Below are 25,960 nucleotides of genomic sequence, written 5' to 3'. Positions count from 1 at the left end.
CCTTCAAGACTGTTGGAAAAGCATTCCAGGTGAATCTGGTTGAGAGAATGCCAAGAGTGTGCAAAGAATCTCAAATCTAAAATACATTTTGATTTGTTAACACTTTTTTGGTTACTACATGATTCCATATCTGTTATTTCATAGTTTTTATGTCTTCACTATTATTCTACAGTTTAGAAAATAGTAAAATGAAGAAAAACCATTGTCCAAACTTTTGACTGGTACTGTAAGTAGTACTTTAAAGTATTTTTACTTAAGTATTTTACACCACTGGATTTTATTTGGTTTGAGTGTATATTTGGCCTTTGCCTGAGTCTTGTTTGTGTGTGCTGAGCGTGTTCCTCTAATTGACCTGAATACGAGCAGCCATCTGTTGGTCTGAAGGCTCTGTGCTGGACAGGGCTGGGCTATAGGCTATAGGCTGCCAGTCAGACTGCCTGGAGTATACAGGCAGATGAATCAGGCCAATTATCCTGTTAAGATGTAGGTGAACCACCGCGTGTGTCAGTGAAGATTGTAGAGTGTGTGTGTATGTGTTAGTGTTTGTGGATGAGTACATGGTCAATTTTAAGGCTTGACAATCTGTAAAGTAGACAGCGGGAAATGAGAAATGCAGCAGGTGTCTTCTGAGCATAATGCAATGTATTACCAACACCAGTGTAGTTGGGGTTACTTCCATTTCAACTACAAAAGTTCACTAAATTAATCGTAATTCAATTCCTCAATTGAAAATCCATATTGATTAATTAAATAAAATTGCCTTTTCAATTCCCGATATGAACTTTCCAGAATTGACAGAATCTAAATGGAATTGATCCCAACCCTGCAGCATGTAGTATAGCCTACAGAGAAAGAGACTGTGGAAAGGTAGGGGTGAGCCGAGAGAGAGAGAGATGTTAACACACTCCCCTGGAGTAAATCTCACAATCTGATCAGTGTATGTGGTGAGGTGGATTAACTAACTGACCAACGGAACAGGAGCAGGACACACACAGGCTCTCAGGTAAGGACACTTTCTTTCTGTTCAACAATGTGTAGATTATGACCATTCAGGTTGGATTTATTGACTTTCATTCCAAGATGAATTAGATTATTTCAAGTTCAGTTTGATGTTAGATACAGGTGTATTTCTCTCCAAGGTGATGCTTTCTATCCATTACTACAAGCGTTTCTATGGGTCTCTGTCATTACATTCTGACTGACTGAGGGGTCATCTACAAACTTTGTAAACCTGTCTAGTGGAATTCAACTCAATTGATATGACTTTTTATCAGATATACTCTGGTTGTATTAAGGCCAGGATTGGGGTCAATTGTTCTTCAATCTAGGAGATGACTTGTCATTCAAATTTGTAAAAATCCTCAATTAGATTGCAATTGACAACCCAACCCTGGAAATTATATTGTCATGCTTCGGTGGTCTCCTTCTGGCTTCGGTAAACTCTACTTAATTGCAAACGTAGCCACCATATGAGCAGATATTATGTTTTTGTTGGTCAGCCCTTTTCTAATTAGTGTTAAATGTGCCCGTCAGCTTGAAATGTATCAGTAATCACTGACTTCAATGCCCACTTTAACCATATGGTGCCCGTAGGCCTACTATAAAGTAAAGCTCCCCCTCCCACATACACACACACACACACACACACACACACACACACACACACACACACACACACACACACACACACACACACACACACACACACACACACACACACACACACACACACACACACACACACACACACACACACACACACAGCAGAGGAAAACGTTCTTGTCTCTCGACTCTGTCAGCCTAATAAGTATTTGTAATTAGGTTAATTGGAAGATCTGTGAAAGATAATAAAGGTAGGGCTAAAAAGGCCAAAGAATTGAGATTGGGTGAAACAGGGTTGTGTGGCTTGACAATCTGGCTCTCCTCTAAGCCAGTGTTTCCCAAACTCGGTCCTGGGGCCGCCCCTGGGTGCACGTTTTGGTTTTTGCCCTAGCACTACACAGCTGATTCAAGTCACAAACTCATCTTCAAGCTTATATTATATTAGATATTATCTCTCTCTCTTTATGGCCATATGAATGTCTGTCAGTTGAACTCTGCAGTTGAACTGGGTCAAACAATGTCTGGATTGGGAGCGACAGGTGGCCATCACGGTTTTAGCTGTCACCCCACGTGCCCACACATCTTTATTTACGGTACCGTAAAAATACATCCAATGGTGATTAGGAGTGTCTGATTGCTATGGTAACGCCACAATAGATCATTGCCAACCTTTCCCTTTGGGAGGGAAGTGGCGTAGAAAACCTTCGATCGGGCTGGTCACAGTGGCGGTTCTAGACCATTTCAACTGGGAGGGCCAAGCTGGGGCCAGTTGTACTGTTAGAGGGGCCAGTTACATTAGACGTTATTGTTGTCATATCGTTTTCTTCACAAGACCATGTTCATAATCATCATCGTTGCCACTGTCTAATAACGGATGTAAAAAAAGAATGATAGCAAAAATTTGTTATGTAAAAATTATTTCATACTCCACATTTAGGGGGGCCACAAGGGGGTCCAAAATTGTTGTCACAGGGGCACTGGCCCCCCCTGGCCCCCAGAACCGCTACTGGCTGGTCATAGAAATAAGAGCAGCAGACGCTTGAACTTGCATGACAAGGTGTGAGTGAGAGTAGGAGAGAGACATCCTACAAGAAACCTGGTATAGAGGAGACGGACCCACTGGTTGCCCTCTAGGTTACAGAGAGGTGGTAGTCCCATCCACCAAGCTACCAGGTGTGGAACAGAGAAGGGACTCAGGGGGTATGCTAATTTGGTATAGAGCAGACCTAACTCATTCCATAAAATTGATCAAAACAGGAACATTTTACATTTGGCCAGAAATTCTAAAGGAAATGATCTTAACAGAGAAAAATGTCCTCCTGTGTGCTACCTATATCGCCCCACTAAAATCCCCATACTTTAATGAAGACAGCTTCTCCATCCTGGAGGGGGAAATCAATAATTTCCAGGCCCAGGGACATGTACTAGTCTGTGGCGACCTCAATGCGAGAACCGGACAAGAACCTGACACCCTCAGCACACAGGGGGACAAACACCATCAAGAGATTTCTTAAGCAGCCAGTAAAAACGACATTATAATTTCAGAACATACTCGACTCTTAATAATGTGAAGGCTTAGATGCTCACTTTATTTCTTACTGATTTACTTATTTTTTGGTGTTTTTGTTATAATGATCTGGTGTGCGTGCTATCGGTACTCTGTGATTTTGTTTTATTCCAGGCCAATCCCTTGATTAATCTCTCAAAAGCCAATTAATGCATCAACCCTGCAGATGGAATACTGACTACAGTCAGGCACGTGCAAAAAACAAAGACTTTCTATTTGATTTAGTCTATTCTCTCTCTCGTAACTTCAAATGCAACGAATTGCCTATCGGTTTACAATGAGTACCACCAGTAGTAGGTTAGTAGCATGTGTTGCCTCACGGTCAGGACAGGGAAGGGGGCGACTGCAGTTTGACTGTTTGTTAGCAGAACAAATTCAAATCAAGTAAAGACTAGCTTGTTTTGACAGCATAGCCTAGCTAACGAGCTGATCCATCTAGTCTACATCAGCGATGATCAGATACTGTATAGACCGCAGTAGGGACTCTAGGAAGATAATTAACTAACTTCCTTTCATCTTTGAGCTGGCTTAGTCTATAATGTATGATGAGTGAGTGTGTTTTGGTAGAAAAGTAAAACCTATGTTAAAACAAATCATGGAGAATTTGGCTACAGGAGCAGTAGAAAAATGTAAATGGAATGACGGTCATTTTGGATGGGGGCGCCCTTTTTCTCACTTTGAGACCACCAAAGATCTGTGCACGGCCCTGCCTAGAGTACACTACTGGCCTCCACACCTACAACTGCAGCCTTGTAGTCTTCCAAACAGCATCCACAGCAATAGAAGGGGAACTACCGGTCCCTGCTACTTTGTGTGCTGTCCTAGACCAAAAGTTAATCAGCTGCATTCTAAACCTCATACTTTTCTTGCAGGTGCTTTCCTCAACAGCCCCGGTTCTCCCACAACATAAAATAAGAAACTTTCAGAGGTATCAGACCACAGAGCTATTGGAATATAGCTTTTCTGGTACATGCTGCTTTTAATTCAAAAGAGATAAACTTACTCACATCAGACATTTTAAAATGGAGTCTATTTCTTCAACCTCAAACTATACTCAAAGAGTGCTGAAAATGGGACACAAGTGCATCTCTAAACCCTCGCCGTTACAAACACTCATCCTCTCCACCATCCTCCTCTTCATCTCCCCTACCTCTGCCATGCCAGGGCCTGACTATGGAGGCCACCCGCGGTTCATCTGCATTCCCGTCCCTGCCGATACCGACCCTGCCTGCTTCCCCTCTGGGGGGCCAGTCATGGGGCCTAGCGGGGCAGGGCACCACGCGCCTCCTGTAGGGCCCCCGAACAGTAATGGCTGGTGGGGAATGACAGAGGAGGCTAAAACCACTATTTTACACCTGAGAGAGAGCCTGGTGCAGCAGAAAGAGACCATCCTGGATATGAGAGAGACCATCAGGGAGCTGACCGCCAAGCTCACCCTGTGTGAGGGCTCCGGGCCGGGCATCGGGGCTCACAACGACCACCATGGACCTCCATCTCATCACGGAGGGGCTGGCAGCCATCTGCCTTATGCTGACAACGGTCACCATGGCAACCAGCAGGGTCAACATGGAAACAACAACCCTGCCTTGGATGCAGCCGGACACTACCCTGGGAATGGGGGGCACCGGTCGGACAGTGGGCATAACAACAGGGGGAAGGATAAACACGCGACACCAGAGGATATGATATCATCAAAATCGCCGGAGGAACTGGGCAGGATGCTGCAGGCCCTTAAAGAGAGAATGGATAACCTGCAGGTGAGAGAGAGTTCCGTTTAGTACAGAAAATAGATAATGGAGATAGGATGGGGTCATGAGGAAAGAGATAAAAGAATGACAGAGGGATGAGAGACAGAGACTAAAGTCAGGATTAAGGGATTACTTTAAATTGATTTGGATAAAAGCGTCTGCTAAATGGCAGATTACTATATTATAATGCGAAAGAGAGAGAGAAAGAGAGAGAGAAGAAGTGGGGTGTAATGTGTTTCCACGTGTCACTTCCTTGTCTTGTCTCAGGTCAGGTGATGCACATGTCATTGTATTGTTTGGTCAAATAAACAAATCAAGCTGAATAAGAGCTCGGGATAATTACATCTGTTAATCAGTTAATCACATGAAAGTACCACCCTGCCATGCGAGACACCATCTGCCACAGGCAGACAGATTTCTACATCTTGTTTCCTGGCATCAAAATCCTTTATTTGTAAAAACAATCAAGGATCACCATTGTCCCTTTCCTCTGCTACACTGCCAGCCCTGTCTGACTGTCTGGAGCAGAACAGTCTTGGCACAGAGAGAGACTGGCATCCCTGGCATAACCAGTCCTGGCCTGACTGTGAAGTGGCTTTAGGGGTTGGATGATCACCCTGTCTAAGTCGAAATGGGCACACTAGACAAGGTTATTGAGCACTGACGGTTTAAATGGATTCTGATTGAGTACGCTTGGTAGGGTTTGGTATGGTTGGGTGGGTTTGAGATGAGCAGGGCAGAGCTAGCTGGGCGAGTTTAAGATTGGTAGAGAGAGTTAGGTTAGCTTGGTAGATTGGTAAAATTAGTGTTGCGGGATGGAGCTGGGCAGGGCACATCATTCCTACCTGTTCTCTCTCTCTTGCTTTCTCTCTTAATCCAGGCTTTGTCGTCCAGGTTTGTGGCCTGATTATCAGGCTGTAAGTGGAGATCATGATAATTGACACTGATCTCAGATCTGTACCCTCTGCTGCCCGTGCCATCTGTCTATCGTCACGGTCCCACAGAGAGACCACAAGTCAACGATGTAGAAACTGTCAAATAGCAATACTATTCTCACTTATCTCTCAATCTGTTTCTCAATCTCAACCATAATAAAAAAAAGAATGTACGTACTGTAGTCAACAGTAAATTAGGTTAGTGTTTGTGTCTCCCTCCCCAGCAGTCAAGGAACACCTCCACCACCTACTCCAGCTCTCTGAAGGAGCTCCTCCAGAGGAAGATCAGTGCTCTGGAGCAGCAGATGCACCACACCGCTGCTGCCCTCAGCAGCAGCCCCGATCACCACGACGACAGCGATCACCACGATGACGGGCACCATGAAGACCACGACGATGACAGGCATCCCGACGACAGTCACCATGACGATCACCATGACAACGATGAGCATCACGGTGACAGTCACCATGACGACCACCCCGATGATCACCATGACGATGGGCAACACGACAACGAGGCAGATAGCCATGGTTACCTGCAGAGAACGGGTTATCGCATACCAGGGCCCAGGGCTGGCCTGCACTCCAACAACAAACTGGACTCTCTACTGAATAACCTGCACCACACAGGTACCAACAGCAGGAAGAAGACCAAGACCCCTGATGCCTTCCAAATCGGCTTCCCCATGAGAACGAACTACATGTACGGGAAGGTGAAGATGACCCTCCTCCACGAGATCTTTGCCCTCACCCTGTGTCTGTGGATAAAGGGGGGCGCAGGCTCCGGGCTGGGGACCCCCTTCTCCTACTCTGTACCAGGACAGGCCAACGAACTGGTGCTGATCGAGTGGGGCAACAACCCCATGGAGCTGCTGGTGGATGACAAGGTGAGACGGGGAGAGAGAGGGTTGAGTAGAGAGTGGCCATGTCTGAATACCCATACTAGTGTTTTACAGACCTAAACTGCATACTCATTTCGGCGTTGGGTCTAGTGGAATTCACTCGTCTTTTCATCTTTTCCAACGTGTTTGACAACAGCTGATAATCAGAGAAATTGACATGCTGTACCAAAATTAACGAATTGAGGGAGTCTATTTTTGAAATGTCAATCTATTTATAAAAAAATGTTCAGCATACTGTTTACACTGAACAAAAATATAAACGCAACGTGTAAAGTGTTGATCCCATGTTTCATGAGCTGAAATAAAAGATACCCATACATTTTCCATACTCACAAAAAGCTTATTTCTCTAAACTTTGTGCAGAAATTTGTTTACATCCCTGTTAGTGAGATTTTTTCCTTTGCCATGATCATCCATCCACCTGACAGGTGTAGCATAACAAGAAGCTGATTAAACAGCATGATCATTACACAGGTGCACCTTGTGCTAGGGACAATAAAAGGCCACTCTAAAATGTGCAGTTTTGTCACACAACACAATGCCACAGATGTCTCAAGTTTTGAGGGAGCATGCAATTGGCATGCTGACTGCAGGATAGTCCACCTGAGCTGTTGCCAGATAATTGAATGTTAATTTCTCTACCATAAGCTGCCTCCAACATTGTTTTAAAGAATTTGGCAGTACCTCCAACCGGCCTCACAACCACAGACCACATGTATGGCATCGTGTGGGCGAGCGGTTTGCTGATGTCAACGTTGTGAACAGAGTGCCCCATGGTGGTGGTGGGGTCATGGTATGGGCAGGCAGAAGCTACAGACAACAAACACACGACAGCGTGTTCCAGTTCCTGCCAATATTCAGCAACTTCGCACAGCCATTGAAGAGGAGTGGGACAACATTCCACAGGCCACAATCAACTGTCTGATCAACTCTATGCAAAGGAGATGTGTCGCACTGGATGAGGCAAATGGTGGTCACACCAGATACTGACTGGTTTTCTAATCCACGCCCCTACCTTTTTTTTAAGGTATCTGTGACCAACAGATGCATATCTGTATTGCCAGTTGTGAAATCCATAGATTAGGGCCCAATGAATTCATTTCAATTGACTGATTTCCTTACATGAACTGTAAATCAGTAAAATATTTGAAATTGTTGCATGTTGTGTTTATAGTTTTGTTCAGTATAATACGCTAGAATGGGTATTCGGACATGGGCAGAGTGCATGCTATATAACGCTCTTGGATTTAACACTTCAGCTGTGAGGATAAAAGCCATGTAAGCCATGTCTCTGTAGCCAAAGGTTTAGCCCAGAAGGCCTGTTGGACTCAGTAGCTCAGATGCTCAGTATATAATAACTAGGCTACACTGAAGAGCATTGTAACTCCGAAGGTTAACCGAATGGACTTTCTGACACCAGTGATCCGTCTTAATGGTGTGACGATGACGTCACAGAGTCAGAGAGCAGCTTACTTAGACAGGTGGAGAGAGTCTCAGCCAGAGTGTGAATTACACCATGATTTTTGTGGGTCTCTATCGATTTTTTTTTTATGGGACTAATAATAAAGACATCATTTAAACTGTAAAACATGTATTACCTTTTAATGTGACATTAACACAATCAGTCATGATATTTTCATCTGATTGCCAAACAAATCACTTCAAAAAGTAGGCTACCTGCGCGTGTTCATCCACTCCAAAATAATTCCAGCATCCAAACTGCATGTACAGTTGAAGTCAGAAGTTTACATAAACCTTAGCCAAAAGTTTCACAATTCATAACATTTAATCCTAGTAAAAATTCCATGTCTTAGGTCAGTTAGGATCACCACTTTATTTTAAGAATGTGAAAGATCAGAATAATAGTAGAGTGATTTATTTCAGCTTTTATTTTCTATGGGATTGAGGTCAGGGCTTTGTGATGGCCACTCCAATACCTTGACTTTGTTGTCTTTAAGCCATTTTGCCAAAACTTTGGAAGTATGCTTGGGGTCATTGTCCATTTGGAAGACCCATTTGCGACCAAGCTTTAACTTCCTGACTGATGTCTTGAGATGTTGCTTCAATAATATATCCACATAATTTTCCTTGCTCATGATGCCATCTATTTTGTGAAGTGCACCAGTCCCTCCTGCAGCAAAGCACCCCCACAACATGATGCTGCCACCACCGTGCTTCACAGTTGGGATGGTGTTCTTCGGCTTGCAAGCATCCCCCTTTTTCCTCCAAACATAACAATGGTCATTATGGCCAAACATTTATATTTTTGTTCCATCAGACCAGAGGACATTTCTCAAAAAATTACGATCTTTGTCCCCATGTGCAGTTGCAAACTGTAGTCTGGCTTTTTTATGGCAGTTTTGCAGCAGTGCCTTCTTCCTTGCTGAGCGGCCTTTCAGGTTATGTCGATATAGGACTTGTTTTACTGTGGATATAGATACTGTTGTACCTGTTTCCTCCAGCGTCTTCACAAGGTCCTTTGCTGTTGTTCTGGGATTGATTTGCACTTTTCGCACCAACGTACGTTCATCTCTAGCAGACAGAACACATCTCCTTCCTGAGCGGTATGATGGCTGTGTGGTCCCATGGTGTTTATACTTGCGTACTATTGTTTGTACAGATGAACGTGTTACCTTCAGGCGTTTGGAAATTGCTCCCAAGGATGAACCAGACTTGTGGAGGTCTGCAATTTCTTTTCTGAGGTCTTGGCTGATTTCTTTTGATTTTCCCATGATGTCAAGCAAAGAGGCACTGAGTTTGTAGGTAGGCCTTGAAATACATCCACAGGTACACCTCCAATTGACTCAAATGATGTCAGTTAGCCTTTCAGAAGCTCCTAAAGCCATGACATCATTTTCTGGAATTTTCCAAGCTGTTTAAAGGCACAGTCAACTTAGTGTATGTAAACTTCTGACCCACTGGAATTGTGATACAGTGAATTATAAGTGAAACAATCTGTCTTTAAACAATTGTTAGAAAAAATATATATCTGTGTCATGCAGAAAGTAGATGTCCTAACCGACTTGCCAAAAACTATAGTTTGTTAACAAGAAATACGTGGAGTGGTTGAAAAACTAATTTTAATGACTAAACTTCCAATTTCAACTGTATACTTGCGCCATTTGATGAATGGAAATAGACGTGTGTCACGACTTCTGCTGAAGTCGATGCCTCTCCTTGTTCGGGCGGTGTTTGGTGGTCGACGTCACCGGTCTTCTAGCCATCATTGATCCATTTTTCATTTTCCATTGGTTTTGTCTTGTCTTCCTACACACCTGGTTCCAATCCCATTCATTACATGTTGTGTATTTAACCCTCTGTTTCCCCTCATGTCCTTGTCAGAGATTGTTTGTTGGTATGCTCGTGATTTATTGATTGGTGCGCGACGGGTTCTTGTACCCACCTTTATTTTGTTATGTACTTTGGTTTTGGAGTTTTTGTTTTACGTTATTAAACTACTCCATTTATACCAAGTTCGATTCTCCTGCGCCTGACTTCCCTGCCACCTACACACATGACTTGACAATGTGTTACAAAACACCAAGAAGTGTGCCTAATGAAATTCAGGCTTTGCCATTGCCTCTATTAATTGATGCTTCTTGCTGACAAATTTACCTTTTTTGTAGCCTGAAAAGTCTGGATACCTGATAAACAGGATGGTCTGGTCATCCTAACACACGGTCAACTTACCAGACTAGGCTACTTACCAGACTAGTCTATTACCATGAACTTCTAATAGATCTACCGGTAGACAGTTATGTAGTGTTATTTTATTTTTTTGCTGATCACAAAAAAATAAAAAAGTAATGCTCCCTATACTTTCAGTTGCGTTTTCCTTCCAGTAGGCTTACATCACTTCTGGTAGCCTACCCTCTCAGCAGAGGCAATTTTACACACATGAACACGCACAGAACAGGTAGCCTACATCCAATATAATACATGAGTTAAATAAATCAAAACATGTTTTACACCCTTGTTCTTGAGTTAGTCCATAGTTAATGGGTTAATGCTTGGAGTCTTCACAGATCGTGTGACATAAAACACTTCCTTTCTGTCCTTACATTGATGAAATTGATGACAGTGTTATTTATCATTATTAAGCATTTAACAATTGAATTAGAACATTGAACGTTAATCATTTATCCTCTTCTAACCAAAGAGTCACCTTGTAGGCCAACTGTCATTAACGTAAAGCCTACTTGTTGGATGGATTGGATGCACATTGGGGTCTAGCTGGAGACTAGTTGCCTAGTGATATTGTCTACCATCATCAGCTGATCCAGGAAAGAAAACAAATATTTATGGAAAATAATAAAGCGAAATAAATGGCCGACTACTTTTGGCCACGGATGGCACAGAGAAACCGAGGTAAAGACAGTTTCAAGTTGGATAGTCAATGGATATTCGCACTTTAAAACCTCAATAGCTTTCAAACCACTTGAGCCACAGACAGGAAAAATTGCTCACAACATTGCACAGGTCTTGTTTTCACGATTTGGATATTAATTCGCTTTCCAAAGCTCATAAACGTGGAGATGTAAGCAGCATTTTGTATTCCTAGTTGAATTAGTTAGGGAGCGTAAACAAAGTACAAACTTTTTTCAGAATCTACATTCAGTGGCCCTACACATTGCACACCCTTTAGTTTGTCCATTTTCATCTCGCTCAATTTTACATAAATATATCAAACTTTCTAATTTCAATAGCTCCTAGGTTATGTGAGCTACTGGACTCAAACAAGGTTCATAATGTCCACTGACTACCCTTCTATATTGCACACCCTTTGGTTTGTCCATTTTCATCTCACATGTTTTTACATACATTTTTCTAATTTCAATAGCTCCTTGTTCGTGTGACCTACTGGACTCAAACAAGGTTCAGAATGTCCACTGACTACCCTTCTATTTTGCACACACTTTGGTTTGTCCGTTTTCATCTCGCACGTTTATACATTAATTTAGTAAACTTACTTTCAGAATGTCCACGGACTGGCGGAGACGGGCACCGCGAGGCGTCCAGTGCGGTAACGAGACCGATCCAGGAAAAGCTGGCGGGAGCCCCGGGGAGAGTTCTCTTTTCTTTGTGAAGGGCAAGGCGCCCTGGAATGGGATCGACCCAAGAGATGGGCCCAAGCCCTTGAAAGCGTTGCGGTTCCAGCGGCGTCCGGTGAGCTCTCGCTGACCCTTGAAAATCCGGGGGAGAGGGTGTAAATCTCGTGCCGGGCCGGACCCATATCCTCCTCTTGCCACCGTTGGAAGTTCGTTGTGTGGCCCATCTCGCGGTCTCTCGTGCGTGGTCTCGCAAGGTGCTGCATGTGGGGCTTCATCGGGTGGTGTTTGTCAGCGGGCCAAAGGCGGACCGGTGGGGGATTGGGTCCGGCTGTTGGTGGCGGCGACTCTGGACGCGTCCTGGGCCCTTCTCGTGGATCTCCCCAGCTACGGCGCTCGCTGGACCTGTTCGCGCTGGGTCTCCGGCGGGTCGCATCGGCCGGCACCTAGCAGCTGACTTAGAACTGGTGCGGACCAGGGGAATCCGAATGTTTAATTAAAACAAAGCATTGTGAAGGCCCGAGGTGGGTGTTGACGTGATGTGATTTCTACTCAGTGCTCTGAATGTCAAAGTGAAGAAATTCAATGAAGCGCGAGTAAACGGCGGGAGTAACAATGACTCTGTTAGGGCTAGGGGGCAGTATTGACACGGCTGGATAAAAAACATACCCGATTTAATCTGGTTACCACTCCTACCCAGTAACTAGAATATGCATATACTTATTACATATGGATAGAAAACACCCTACATTTTCTAAAACTGTTTGAATGGTGTCTGTGAGTATAACAGAACTCAAATGGCAGGTCAAAACCTGAGAGATTCCTTTACAGGAAGTGGCCTGTCTGACCATTTCTTGAACTTCTTTTCCATCTCTATCATTTACTAAGGATCTCTGCTCTAACGTGACACTTCCCACGTCGTCCATAGGCGCTCAGAGCCCGGGAAAAAACAGAATGTCGTCATTCCAGCCCCAGGCTGAAACACATTATCGCCTTTCTCAAGTGGCCGATCAAGGGACACTGGGCTTAGGCGCGTGACCCGACCGCCCCCGCCTTTGGGATTTTTTCCTCTGTTTGCCGAAAAGGAGATTCCCTGTCAGAATATTATCGCTTTTCTACGAGAAAAATGGCGTAAAAATTGATTTTAAACAGCGGTTGACATGCTTCGAAGTACGGTAATGGAATATTTAGAATTTTATTGTCACGAATTGCGCCATGCGCGCGACACTTCTTTACTATTTCGGATAGTGTCTGGAACGCACGAACAAAACGCCGCTATTCGGATATAACGATGGATTATTTTGGACCAAACCAACATTTGTTATTGAAGTAGCAGTCCTGGGTGTGCATTCTGACGAAGACAACAAAAGGTAATCAAACTTTTATAATAGTAAATATGATTATGGTGAGTGCTAAACTTGCCGGGTGTCTAAATAGCGAGCCCGTGATGCCTGGGCTATGTACTTAGAATATTGCAAAATGTGCTTTCACCAAAAAGCTATTTTAAAATCGGACATATCGAGTGCATAGAGGAGGTCTGTATCTATAATTCTTAAAATAATTGTTATGCTTTTTGTGAACGTTTATCGTGAGTAATTTAGTAAAATGTTAGCGAATTCCCCGGAAGTTTGCGGGGGGTATGCTAGTTCTGAACGTCACATGCTAATGTAAAAAGCTGGTTTTTGATATAAATATGAACTTGATTGAACAAAACATGCATGTATTGTATAACATAATGTCCTAGGGTTGTCATCTGATGAAGATCATCAAAGGTGAGTGCTGCATTTAGCTGTCTTCTGGGTTTTGGTGACATTATATGCTGGCTTGAAAAATGGGTGTCTGATTATTTCTGGCTTGGTACTCTGCTGACATAATCTAATGTTTTGCTTTCGTTGTAAAGACTTTTTGAAATCGGACAGTGTGGTTAGATTAACGAGAGTCTTGTCTTTAAATAGCTGTAAAATAGTCATATGTTTGAGAAATTGAAGTAATAGGATTTTTACGGTTTTGAAAATCGCGCCACAGGCTGCCAGTGGCGCGTCCCACCTAGCCCATAGAGGTTAAAGAGTCCTTAGCCTTAGTAAGGAAAATAACGAGGTAGCCTTCTAGCAGGGCTTTTCCAATCCCTCCCTGTATGTCACCTGTTTTCAGGTGTCGCTAACGATGCAAATCAAACGGGAGTTACCTCGGTACTAGTCCGTACACAAAGAGAGTCCTGCAGATGGTGACGGCTGTTGATCATTAACGGAAGGCGGCAGTCGGTCCTGGAATATGGGGCTTTCGGTCAAGCATGAAAATGTGAGGGCGGTTCCACCAGACTCAATGATTTGCTGCGGGGCTCTTGTAAACAAATTCTGACCTTGACAGGAAGCCAATCAGAGAATGATGGCTCGAACGCATCCCTGGCTTTGGCTGGGAGGGGGGAGTTAAGTCCTGCGAGACGGCTGATGGAAGTGTACTACTCGCATCAGTCTGATCACAGAGCGGCTATGGTGAAACATTTAAACACATGGACACTGCCAGGTCTCAGGTCTGCCTGGGTGCGGGACTCTACACATTCTATGTGGGAGCTCTCTTCTATGCTCCTTGGAGCATGGAGGACAGCATGTGGAGCATGTGGAGATGGCATGTGCCTTACCATTAGCTGACACTACCAGGCCTCAGGCTTGCCTGAGTGCGGGACACCCCATATTGTAGATGGGGAGGTCTCACCTACGCTCACTAAACTCGAAGCGGAGACTAAACCCATTGACCCTGCAGTGATCGGGCATTGCATGGATCTGGATCTTGCCCTATGAAGTGGGGAGAGGTATCTCCAGCTTGTCTGGGGAGGGAGGCCTACATCAGACGTGGGTAGTACCATCCACGCCCATTGATTTGCTGCGGACCCATAAAATGGACAGAAGAAGCCTAGGTTCCCACTGGGCACAGATCACTGAATGTCAACTTGATGAAATTCAAAGGAGTATACCCACCTGTCGCGGTCGCACTCAATTTACCCAAGCACATGAAGTTACCATCTGTGGGATTATGACTGAACGTCTCTAAATCAGAATCCCCCCCTAAACGTAACGATACCGTAGCACCACAGATCTTAGGATGGCCCAGGATAGCCTGCCTCTTTTGGCAGGTGAGTAGAGCCGTTCGTGACGGGGTTAGAGTGCGGCCGGATGAGTTGCCACCCCTCCTGATGCGCATCGCATTTTGTGGGGAACCTGGTGCTAAATCACTCGTAGACAACCTGATTCTGGGTCAGGGTTTCGTGCGTAGCAGAGCAGCTCACTCGCTGCGATCTATTGAAAGTCAGCCCTCGATCCAAGCTTTTGCCGGGGACGGAAGGCGTCTTCCTCCACCATACTCCTTCTTTACTTACAGGTTACCAGGTGCACTCAGAAGGGCCAGGGGCCAGAAGCCAGACAAAGTGTGAGAGAGCCCAGGCAGGCAGGTAGACAGTGTAAGACATTGACATAGGGCTCTGGATAGGTAGGGGGCTAGGTGGTGGTCGCCCATCCGGCCGGGCTCGTCCTCTGGTGGGACTGTGAGTCAGGTTGGGTCTCGCTGTGGAAGTCAAAGGGTCACCAGGTACACGAGGAGGCCTCCATCAAGGCGGGGGGCACTCAGAGTCCGAGCAGGGGGGACGGACTTGGGGGCCATGGAGGTTGGATTGGGGACTTAGTCTCTGAGTGGAAAAAAGCGGGCGGGTCAACAGGTGCACAGAGCATGTTTCGGGTTACCATGTGCATAGAGCTTATTTCAGGTTACCAGGTGCACATGGTTCCTGACAGCGGGAATATAGACACCTTAGTGTCCGGGGAGGGGTGCTTAAGTGTGGGTGTCCCCGTTCGCCTGGTGGGCAAGGTTATGGAGATGGCTGAGCCCCGGCCGGGACGCGGTGATGCGTGATGCCCAGTGAGAGGGGTGTTGACCGGGTAGGGAGAGTAGGTATGGAGGCCTGGAGGTCTGTGGTTCCAGGGAGTAAGCTATACACTCTCAGGCCCAGGGAGAGGGCAGACAGGCGGGCAGCGAGTATAGGCCTAGAAGCCTGGAGTCAGAGGTCACCAGGTCAATGGGGCCCTGCCTGGAGGTCAGGAAGGCCCCAGGGAGAAAGTTTGAAACATTAATGTCAAATCACCTGAGATGAAAAGTGACCAACTTAAGAGTGTGCAATATAGAAGGGTAGTCAGTGTACATTCTGAACCTTGGTTGGGGACAGTAGGTCACATGACCAAGGAGCTATTGACATTTTAAATGTAAAAAAAATCATGTGAAATTGAGTGAGATGAAAATGGACAAACTAAAGGGTGTGCAATGTGTAGGCCCACTGAGTGTATATTCTGAACCTTGTTTGAGTTCAGTAAGTCACATGACCTAGGAGCTATTGAAATTAGAAACATTGAAAAACATTAAAAATTAATGTAAAATCGTGTGAGAGTAAAATGAACAAACGAAAGGTAGTGCTACATATAAGGCTACTCAGTGGATATTCTGACAACAGGTTGAGGGTTGTAGCTCACATGACCAAGGAGCTTTTGACATTTGAATGTTTGAAAAATGTATGTAAAATTGTTTGACATGAAAATGGACAAACAAAAGGGTGTGCAATATATTAGGCTTGCCAGTTGATATTCTGACAGCAGTTTGAGGGTTGTAGGTCACATGACCAGAGAGCTATTGAAATTCGAAACAATGAAAAACAGAACAATTCATTTAAAATCACCTGAGATGAAAATGGATGAACTAACGGGTGTGCAATATATAAGGCTAGTGACTGGATGTTCTGAAAGTAGTTTGAGGGTTGTAGGTCACATGACCAAGGAGCTGTTGAAATTAGAAACATTGAAAAACATTGAAAATATATGTAAAATTGTGTGAGATGAAATGGACAAACAAAACGTTGTGCTACATATAAGGCTATTCGGTGGATATTCTGAAAGTAGTTTGAGGGTTGTAGGTCATAAGACTAAGAAAAGCTATTGAAATTTGAATCTTTAAAATATTCTCGTGAAATCTCATGAGATGCAAATGGACAAACAAAAGGGTGTGCAATGTGTAGGCCCACTGAGTAAACATTATAAACCTTGTTTGAGGTTAAAATAAATAAATAATTTAAAATAGTGTGAGATGTAAACTGACAAAAAAAGTGTGTGCAATGTGTGTCTATGCCATGGAGTTAGCTACAACCCGTTTTGAAAGTTTTAGGAGAAATGGTTAAAGAGCTATTGAAATTAGAAAAATTGGATTTGTCACTATGTTGACGGTCCCTAACTGCTGTTGGTGGACGTAAGGAAAATGACAGTCGAATATCCGTGGAATGTCCAACATGAATCTATTTTTACCTCGGTCACAGAGAACACCAGTATCCACTCACACCTGAAAAACAAGGAATGAGCGCTCTAAACAGCTGACTGACAAAAGCAAACAATGATAAATCAACGGATAAATCTAATGATTGGAATAAAGGCCATTTTTTTTATCAAGGAAGCATGGCAAACAAATGGCGAAAATTAGGAAGTACAAAGGAAAATCTATGTGTAAAGGAACTCACCTTAGGCCGAAATTCAGCACTACTGAGTGGACAGTGCTGCCACATATAAATACATGGTTTAAACCATGACAGAGAGGTGGGGGTATTTGTTTCATTTGGAAACATTTATTTACATATTTACCACTGTAAAACATATTTACCACTACATTTTAAACAAACAGGAGAGTAGATCATTTGCATAATTTAGAGACCCCCCCCCCCCCAGTAATTCACAACCTTGGTCTCAGCCCTCATAAAAAAATACTACAGAGTTACTACTCAGCAATACTACACAAGATCTACACAACCCTACTGGTTTTACTATTTGATTGCTATTGAGATTTGTAGTAAACCAATAGTGATTTATGTAGTCATTTAAATAGTAATGAGTGACAAATTGGGACCTTTCATCACTGGTGAACAATGCATATTTCCTATTTAAATCACTACATAATTCTCCCTTAATGACTACTGTGTAACTACTGAACTTTTGGGTATTTACTACTTAAAACCTACACATACCTACACAATTCCTACATGTTCACTACTGAATTACTACACAAAGCCTACTGCTGTATGCCTACTCAATCCCTATTGAATTTCTACTGCCATTTGTGCGTGTAGTGTCGCTACTGATCACTACTGAATTGCTCCTGATCCTTTTTCATTTCCTAAAAAGTTATATAAACGGCTAAACAACGACATGAAAGTATTCATAAAACTTAAAGGAACTGGTGCCAGCATAAGGGCCAACTATGAAAGACAGGATGACAAAGGTTGGAAGAGGATTACATTCAAGATTGGCAAAAACAGTAGCTAGCTAACAACAGCCAACTACTTCCTGTCTTGTCTTTTGTGGTCACGAAAAGCCGGTTTTGTCTGGCTGTAGTGTTGTGACCACTTATTTACTACCAACATCAAGTAGTAAAAACTCTACTTGATTACTATTGACAAGCCTGTGTAGTAAAGCTGTAGTGTTTTAACTACTTATTTACTACCAACATCAAGTCATCAAGTAGTACACATTTTTACCTGTTTACTACTGGAAACACACAAGTTATTTCCTTGTGCTGTCAACTTGGTGGTACTCAAGCCCTACTCTCCTCCCTTCCCCCCAGGCAGTGACTCTGCCCCTTTCTATCAGCGATGGGAAGTGGCACCATGTGTGTGTGACGTGGTCGACGAGGGACGGTGAGTGGGAGGCGTACCAGGACGGGGTGAAGAGGGGCTCTGGGGAGAACCTGTCCGCATGGCATCCCATCAAACCTGGAGGGGTCTTCATCCTCGGACAGGAACAGGTAATCTTCAAATTCTTTCAGTTGGTTGTTGAGTGTTTACAAAAAGCTTCTGCATTACACAAGACAAGAAAAGTGCACACTAAGCCATTTTCCCTGCGACCTCACTCATTAACCCCTTGAGCAAGGCAGTTAACCCCTAACAACAAACTGCTCCCCGGGCGCCTATGCAGTGGACGTCGATTGAGGCAGCCCACCGTGCTTCTCTGATTCAGAGAGGTTAGGTTAAATGCGGAAGCCACATTTCAGTTGAATGTGTCGTGTCTTTGGCATCATTAAACTGAAGACTTATTTTTATCAAATAAATTCTCTGTAATTATTATTACGTGATTAAACTAACTTAATCATGTAAATGTAATTAACTAGGAAGTCGGGGCACCAAGGAAAATATTCAGATTACAAAGTTATCATTTTCCTAATATAACTTTCAGATATTTTAATATCTAATCAATTAGTCTTCTAATTAATGAATTATTCTTTCCTGCACGTTAGTCTCATTCCAAACGTCGTAAATTGTTGGTTATCTGCAGGAACCCAGTCTTCACTATGAGTCATCCATACATAAATTGTCTCAATCATTTATTTATTAACTAACTAAATAATCACAGAAATGCACACACAAACAAAAAAGTAGATATGGTTACAAGGAAATGATAGGGGAATGTGCCCTAGTGGGCTAAACTGGTATCGCGGCTTGTTAGACAAAAGGGAAGTGGGGGTCAACTGAGATAAAAGACACTACAAAGTTGATAATTATAACAATTGAAATGCTATTCCTTTGCACATGAACGCTCACTCATTCGGGATTAATTGCAATCAAAAAATATATTTACGCTCAGTGTGTCGTCGTGATCTCTGTTGGAAAGTTTGTTTCTGTTGGAGAGTTTGTCCGCCCTCTCTCTCTCTCTCTGCCGTGGTTAGAATGGATAGTTCAGAGTAGCATTCAGCAATGTTGTTATAGAATAGATGTTTCGGCGGTTGTCGGTCCTCGCGTTCACGGGTACATAATTTCTAGCTGCAGACTAGTAATTAGTATCGAAGAATTAGCTCTTATTCTGTCGGATCGATAGTCTCAGAGTTTAACCACGTGGTATGGTTAAAATATTCAGCAATCTACTCAAACCTTAACTCCCTCTGGTCTGGGCTCAAACATTAGCCCTCTCGTAATTGAGGTAAGCTTGGTCTGAAGATGATTCTCCAGGTGGGGGTTATATTCAGAAGAGCAGAAAAAGGCTGTCCCATGACGCCAGATCAATGTCTGTGCTCATGGGGCGGGCCAATGACTTAGTTAACTTTAAAGGGAATTGGGTTGCCTTTCATTAAACAGTTTAAAATCACATTACATAATTTCACAAATGTTTCATCTTTACTCATTCATTTTATACAACAATTAGATGCAAGCATCATAACTGAGACTCTTGTATAAACAGAGTTATGGTAATGTGGCTGTATGAGTTTCACAAACATTAAACGAAATGGACCGGTCTTCTCCGACCGTGTACACCTTCTCCAAAACATGGACATTGTTCAGTTCTCAAGTTCTATGCTGGAGAAGAGGTTCCTTTGTTCTCCTGTGAAAACTCACTCTCTCTTATACTCTGGCCATGAGGAGAGAACTCCCAAGGAATTTATGACCTGCCTAACAGAGCCTGTTGGTAGGGGGTGAGAGAGAGAGGGGGATGATGCAGAGAGAGGGGGATGGTACTCGCTATCCCCAAAGAGGGCAACGTCATGACAAATGCATTCAGTTGTGCAACTGACTAGGTATCCCCTTTCCCTTCCTTCCTTCCCTCTTCAGCCCATAATTTCACCTATTATTGACTGAGTCCCTTATCCTAGTATAACCTCCCTTTATGTATCACGCCACGGCTGTCTAGAATGCTATGTTTACACAGTCACACAATTCTGATCTTTTTTTTTACCACTAATTGGTCTTTTCAGCTATTGACAATAATTGGGCAAAAGATCAGAATTGGGCCACCAGTGTAAATGCAGCCCAAGCAGAGGGACTGTTAACCAACCACAAAAGCAGTCACTTCACTAGCATGGGATTTCTCTCAGAAACAGTGATCGTGGTTGGGGTTAAGGTCAGAGTCATTACTGTGTAATCCTAGCCTCTGACCTCTGAACCCTGACCATGTCTCATTTAGAGCAGCAGATAGGTTTTGTCATATAATGAATGCTGACTACCACCTACTACTACACACCATACGTACAACACACAGGAGGTTGGGGAGGACAGGCTCATGGTAATGGCTGGAGCGGAATAGGTAGAATGGCATCAAATAAGCCTCCCGGGTGGCGCAGTGGTCTAAGGCACTGCATTGCTGTGCTAGCTGTGCCACCAGAGGCTCTGGGTTTGAGCCCAGGCTCTGTCGCAGCCGGCCGCGACCGGGAGGTCTGTGGGGCGGCGCACAATTGGCCTAGCGTCGTCTGGGTTAGGGAGGGTTTGGCCGGCAGGGATATCCTTGTCTCATCGCGCACTAGCGACTCCTGTGGCGGGCCGGGCGCAGTGCACGCTGATCAGGTCGCTAGGTGTACGGTGTTTCCTCTGACACATTGGTGCATCTGGCTTCCCGGGTTGGATGTGCGTTGTGTTAAGAAGCAGTGCGGCTTGGTTGGGTTGTGTTTCGGAGGACGCATGGCTCTCGACCTTCGCCTCTCCCGAGTCCGTGTGGGAGTTGTAGCGATGAGACAAGACAGTAACGACTAACAATTGGATACCACAAAATTGGGGAGAAAAAGGGGGTAAAAAAAAAGAAAGGTATCAAATACATCAAACACATGGTTTTCATTCGATGCCATTCGCTCCGTTCTGAACATTATTATAAGCCGTCCTTCCCTCAGCAGCATCCTGTGATCCAAAGCTAGCCACAAACAAACCCCATTATTTAGTTTAAATGCATTTATTTTCTTAAGTACAAATCCTAACTTTAGAATGAGCCTAACATGCATGACCTTGTCTCTCTCCTCCAGGACACTCTGGGAGGTCGTTTCGACGCCACGCAGGCATTTATGGGGGACATCTCTGACCTCCAGATGTGGGCTAATGTCCTCACGGCCCATGATATCTACAGCCTGGCCTCCTGCAACAGCCACCTCAGCGGGGACGTCATCACCTGGTCCGAGAACGCGGTGGAGCTCCACGGAGGGGTCACCAAGTACCCCTTCGACCCCTGTCACTAAGGGCAACCAACTATTATAACATTACCAATGGATCCATATCACACACATACTTAAAAGTGCTCCTATCGAAGAAGGATTTTTTTCCGATCCAGAGGGGTATGAGATCACACGGGATAGAGGATCCACTCCACTTAATATTACCACCTGACTAAAATTATGCCTTCCTTTTAGTCTGAAAGACTGAAGACACCCATTCCCAGAGACTGTGTTATGACTAATATGGAATTAAAATGTTTTGATAATGAAATGGACTATATATACAGTGCCTTCAGAAAGTATTCATACCCCTTGACTTATTCCACGTTTTGTTGTGTTACAGCCTGAATTCTAAATTTATTAAATTATAACAAATGTTCACCCATCTACACATAATACCCCATAAAGACAAAGTGAAAACATGTTTTCAGAATTTTTGCAAATGTATTGAAAATAAAATACAGAGATAACCATTTACACAAGTATTCACACCCCTAAGTTAATTCTTTGTAGAAGCAACTTTGGCAGTGATTACAGCTATGAGTCTTTCTGGGTAAGTCTCTAAGAGCTTTCCAGACCTGGATAGTGCAATATTTTACAATTCTTCAAGCTCTGTCAAATTGGTTGTTGATCATAGACAACCATTTTCAGGTCTTACCATAGATTTTCAAGTAGAGTTAAGTCAAAACCATAACTTGACCACTCAGGAACATTCACATCTGCTTGGTAAGCAACTCCAGTGAAGATTTGGTCTTGTGTTTTAGGTTATTGTCCTGCTGAAATGTGAATTAATCTTCCAGTGTCTGTTGGAAAGCAGACTGAAACAAGTTTTTATCTAGGATTTTGCCTGTGCTTAGATCTATTCCATTTATTTTTAATCCTGGAAAACTCCCCAGTCCTGAACGATTACAAGCATACCCATAACATGATGCAGCCACCACTGTGCTTGAAAATATGGAGAGTGGTACTCAGTAATGTGTTGTATTAGATTTGCTCCAAACATAACACATTATATTCAGGACAACAAGTTAATTGCTTTGCCACATTTTTTTGCAGTATTACTTTAGTGCCTTGTTGCAAACAGGATGTATGTTTTGGAATATTTTTATTCTGTACAGGCTTCCTTCTTTTCACTCTGTCAATTAGATTTGCATTGTGGTGTAACTACAATGTTGTTGATCCATCCTCAATTTTCTCCTGTCACAGCCAAATTCACTGCTTGACTGTGAGGGACCTTACAGATAATTGTATGTGTTGGGAACAGAGATGAGGTAGTCATTAAAAAAATCATGTTAAACACTAATATTGCACACAATAAAGTCCATGCAACTTATGTGACTTTTTAAGCAAAATTGTACTCCTGAACTTATTTTAACTTGCCATAACAAAGGGGTTGACTATTTATTGACTTAAGACATTTCAGCTTTTCATTTTTAATTAATTTGACATTATTGGGTATTGTGTGTAGGCCAGCGACAAAAAATCTAAATGTAATAAATGTTTTATTCAGGCTGTAACACAACAAATGTAGAATAAGTCAAGTGGTGTGAATACTTTCTAAAGGCACTGTATATGTTTCTATTTTTCTAGCTTCTATTTGACCCTTTATTAGTGTTACTAAAATGTTACTGCTGTTTTAATGTCACAACAAGGATAATATGACATATTGTCATATAGTTGATAAAGATCAATAGATATTGTTGTTACGGTACACAGCATCCTTATAGTGGGCCTGTATAATTGACTTTGAAAGTAGTTACATAGGTAGAAGGAGAGAGTGAGGTTGACTAATGGATTCTCTTTGAAAGAAGATTCCTTGAAAAATACAGCTACTATACCAAAGAAACCAAAGAAAAGTTAGACTAATTCATTTGTTTAGTCTTTTTTCTTCCTGTTTTCCTGTGATATAAGTACATTGAGTACATTTTCTTAAAGCCGGAGTCCTTAGTTGTTACATCCATTTTTGGATTTATACATTAATGATATATACCCATTGATTCTTGAAGAATATAACTTAGAAATGAATCATGAGCTTAGTTCAAATGTCATACCATATCAGAACCCAGAATATAAGCTTGTTTTACTCCGACATTTGTAAACAATGTAAATGTAAACAAACACTGTATAGCCTCCAAACATGGTTAAAACTGATAATGTTGATATCATGGGTGGTCAGTCTTTGCATCCACAGCTCCGTCTATGAATTTAAGAGTGGTTACATTTCTCCAGGCCCATATCTCAGCTTTATACCAAAACAGAGGTGGGGTGCCCTCTTTGTTATTGTTTCAATTCAGGATTCTAGCTTTGTGTTATTGTTTTGATTTCAGAAAAATGTTTCAATGATTTACCTGAGACATGAATTCCCAGCAAAGAAATGTGCTTTATGAGTCTTTATATGTATACTGAACAAAAATATAAATGCAACATGCAACAATTTCAAAGATTTTACTGAGTTACAGTGTATATAAGGAAATCAGTAAATTGAAAGAAATTCATTAAGCCCTAATCTATGGATTTCACATGAGTGAGCAGGGGCGCAGCCATGGGTGGGCCTAGGAGGGCATAGCACCCACTTGGGAGTCAGGTCCACCCACTGGGGAGCCAAGCACAGCCAATCAGAATGACTTTTTCCCCACAAAAGGGCTTTATTACAGACAGAAATACTCCTCATCCCTCAGCGGCTTATGGTAGAGAAACTAACATTCAATTCTCTGGCAACAGTTCTGTTGGACAGTCTTGCAATCAGCATGCCAATTGCATGCTCCCTCAAAACTTGAGACATCTGTGGCATTGTGTTGTGACAAAACTGTACATTTTAGAGTGGCCTTTTATTGTCCCCAGAACAAGGTGCACCTGTGTAATGATCATGCTGTTTAATCAGCTTCTTGATATGCCACACCAGTTAGGTGGATGGATTATCTTGGCAAAGGAGAAATGCTCACCAACAGGGATGTAAAAAAATGTGTGTACAAAATTTTTGAGAAATAAGCGTTTTGTGCGTATCGAACATTTCTGGGATCTTTTATTTCAGCTCATGGAACATGGGACCAACACTTTACATGTTGAGTTCATATTTTTGTTCAGTATACATACAACACATTTTAAAGCTTGATTTAATGTATAATGAATTGTGTTACATAGGGGAGTGAAAATGTAAGGGAGTTACCCCACATTTTTCTTTACCTCTCTTTTTAATGTAGGAGTCAAGTTTCACCCCTAGACCAAGAATCAGACAAGCAACAGATTTACGATTTAATTTACAATGCACTTTGTATTTAGCAGGTAAGAAAGTTCCATTGAAATTGAGTTCTTGTTATTTAGCGATATTGAACAGAAGTGTGTGTTCATTTGTACTACTTTATTTGTCAATGTATGTACCTTTTTATTTGAAATCGTGTTGTTGTTTGATGGCCAAATTTATAAAACATTTCTCAAATTCCTTTTTTATTCAAATGTTATATTAGGCTAATATAGCATTTGCTGTAATAACATTGAGGCTTTGGAAATGTTTGATCTGGCTGTGTTTCTATCAGTAGACGTTGTCTGTGAATACTGCACACGTATCAGAAACTATTTGATACTATTTGTAAATAAAAACCTTGATGTGGCTGTTTGAATGTTTATTTACTAATCCATTTATGTTCTTGAATCCTATTCTGACCTCAGACTGCACCTGACGTCTTGTTTGACCTGTCTGCTTTCCTCACTGCTGATAGCCTGCTACTAACACCCATCACACACAATCAATCTCTCAGCAACCCAATGTGGCCACACTACAGTACCCAGAGGTCACCACATCAGGGCAGGCGGCACTAGAGATGGGGTGGCCTATACCAGTGGAGGCTGCTGAGGGGAGGACGGCTCATAATAATGGCTGGAACGGAGCGAATGGAATGGCATCAAACCAGGTGTTTGATGTATTTGATACTAGTACTCATTCCGCTCCAGCCATTACACTTGTCCGTCCTCCCAAATTAAGGTGCCACCAACCTCCTGTGACCTATACAGTGGAGATTTGCTTGATTGACCCCATTTTACCTTGTTATCCATGATGGCATGCACGCACTCACAGCTCAGATGTGAACTTAGAACACACATTTAAGCCTGAAGATCTTGTTCCACCTAATGCAGGTGTCAAACTCATTCCATGAAGGGCCTAATGTCTGCGGGTTTTAGT

The 25,960-nt window shown here is 43.0% G+C and overlaps 1 protein-coding gene across 2 annotated transcripts; it reads left to right on the top strand.

Moving 5' to 3' along the window:
* LOC106577267 (neuronal pentraxin-2) lies at positions 1 to 25,391 on the top strand. 2 transcript variants are annotated; one of them, XM_014155213.3, is made up of 5 exons: positions 1 to 1,003; positions 4,042 to 4,926; positions 6,080 to 6,739; positions 18,445 to 18,624; positions 21,598 to 25,391. In XM_014155213.3, exons 2-5 carry the CDS (start codon positions 4,192 to 4,194, stop codon positions 21,805 to 21,807), a joined length of 1,785 nt encoding a protein of 594 aa, XP_014010688.1. In that variant the 5' UTR covers positions 1 to 1,003; positions 4,042 to 4,191; the 3' UTR covers positions 21,808 to 25,391. The 2 variants fall into 2 exon arrangements, with proteins under 2 accessions (XP_014010688.1, XP_014010678.1); XM_014155203.3 differs by having other exon boundaries at positions 6,077 to 6,739.
* Positions 25,392 to 25,960: the final 569 nt, after the last annotated feature.

This window comes from Salmo salar, chromosome 02, assembly GCF_965601325.2.
Source record: "Salmo salar chromosome 02, fSalSal1, whole genome shotgun sequence".
Classification (NCBI taxonomy): Eukaryota; Metazoa; Chordata; class Actinopteri; order Salmoniformes; family Salmonidae; genus Salmo; species Salmo salar.
This window is presented reverse-complemented; position numbering and strand designations above follow the sequence as displayed.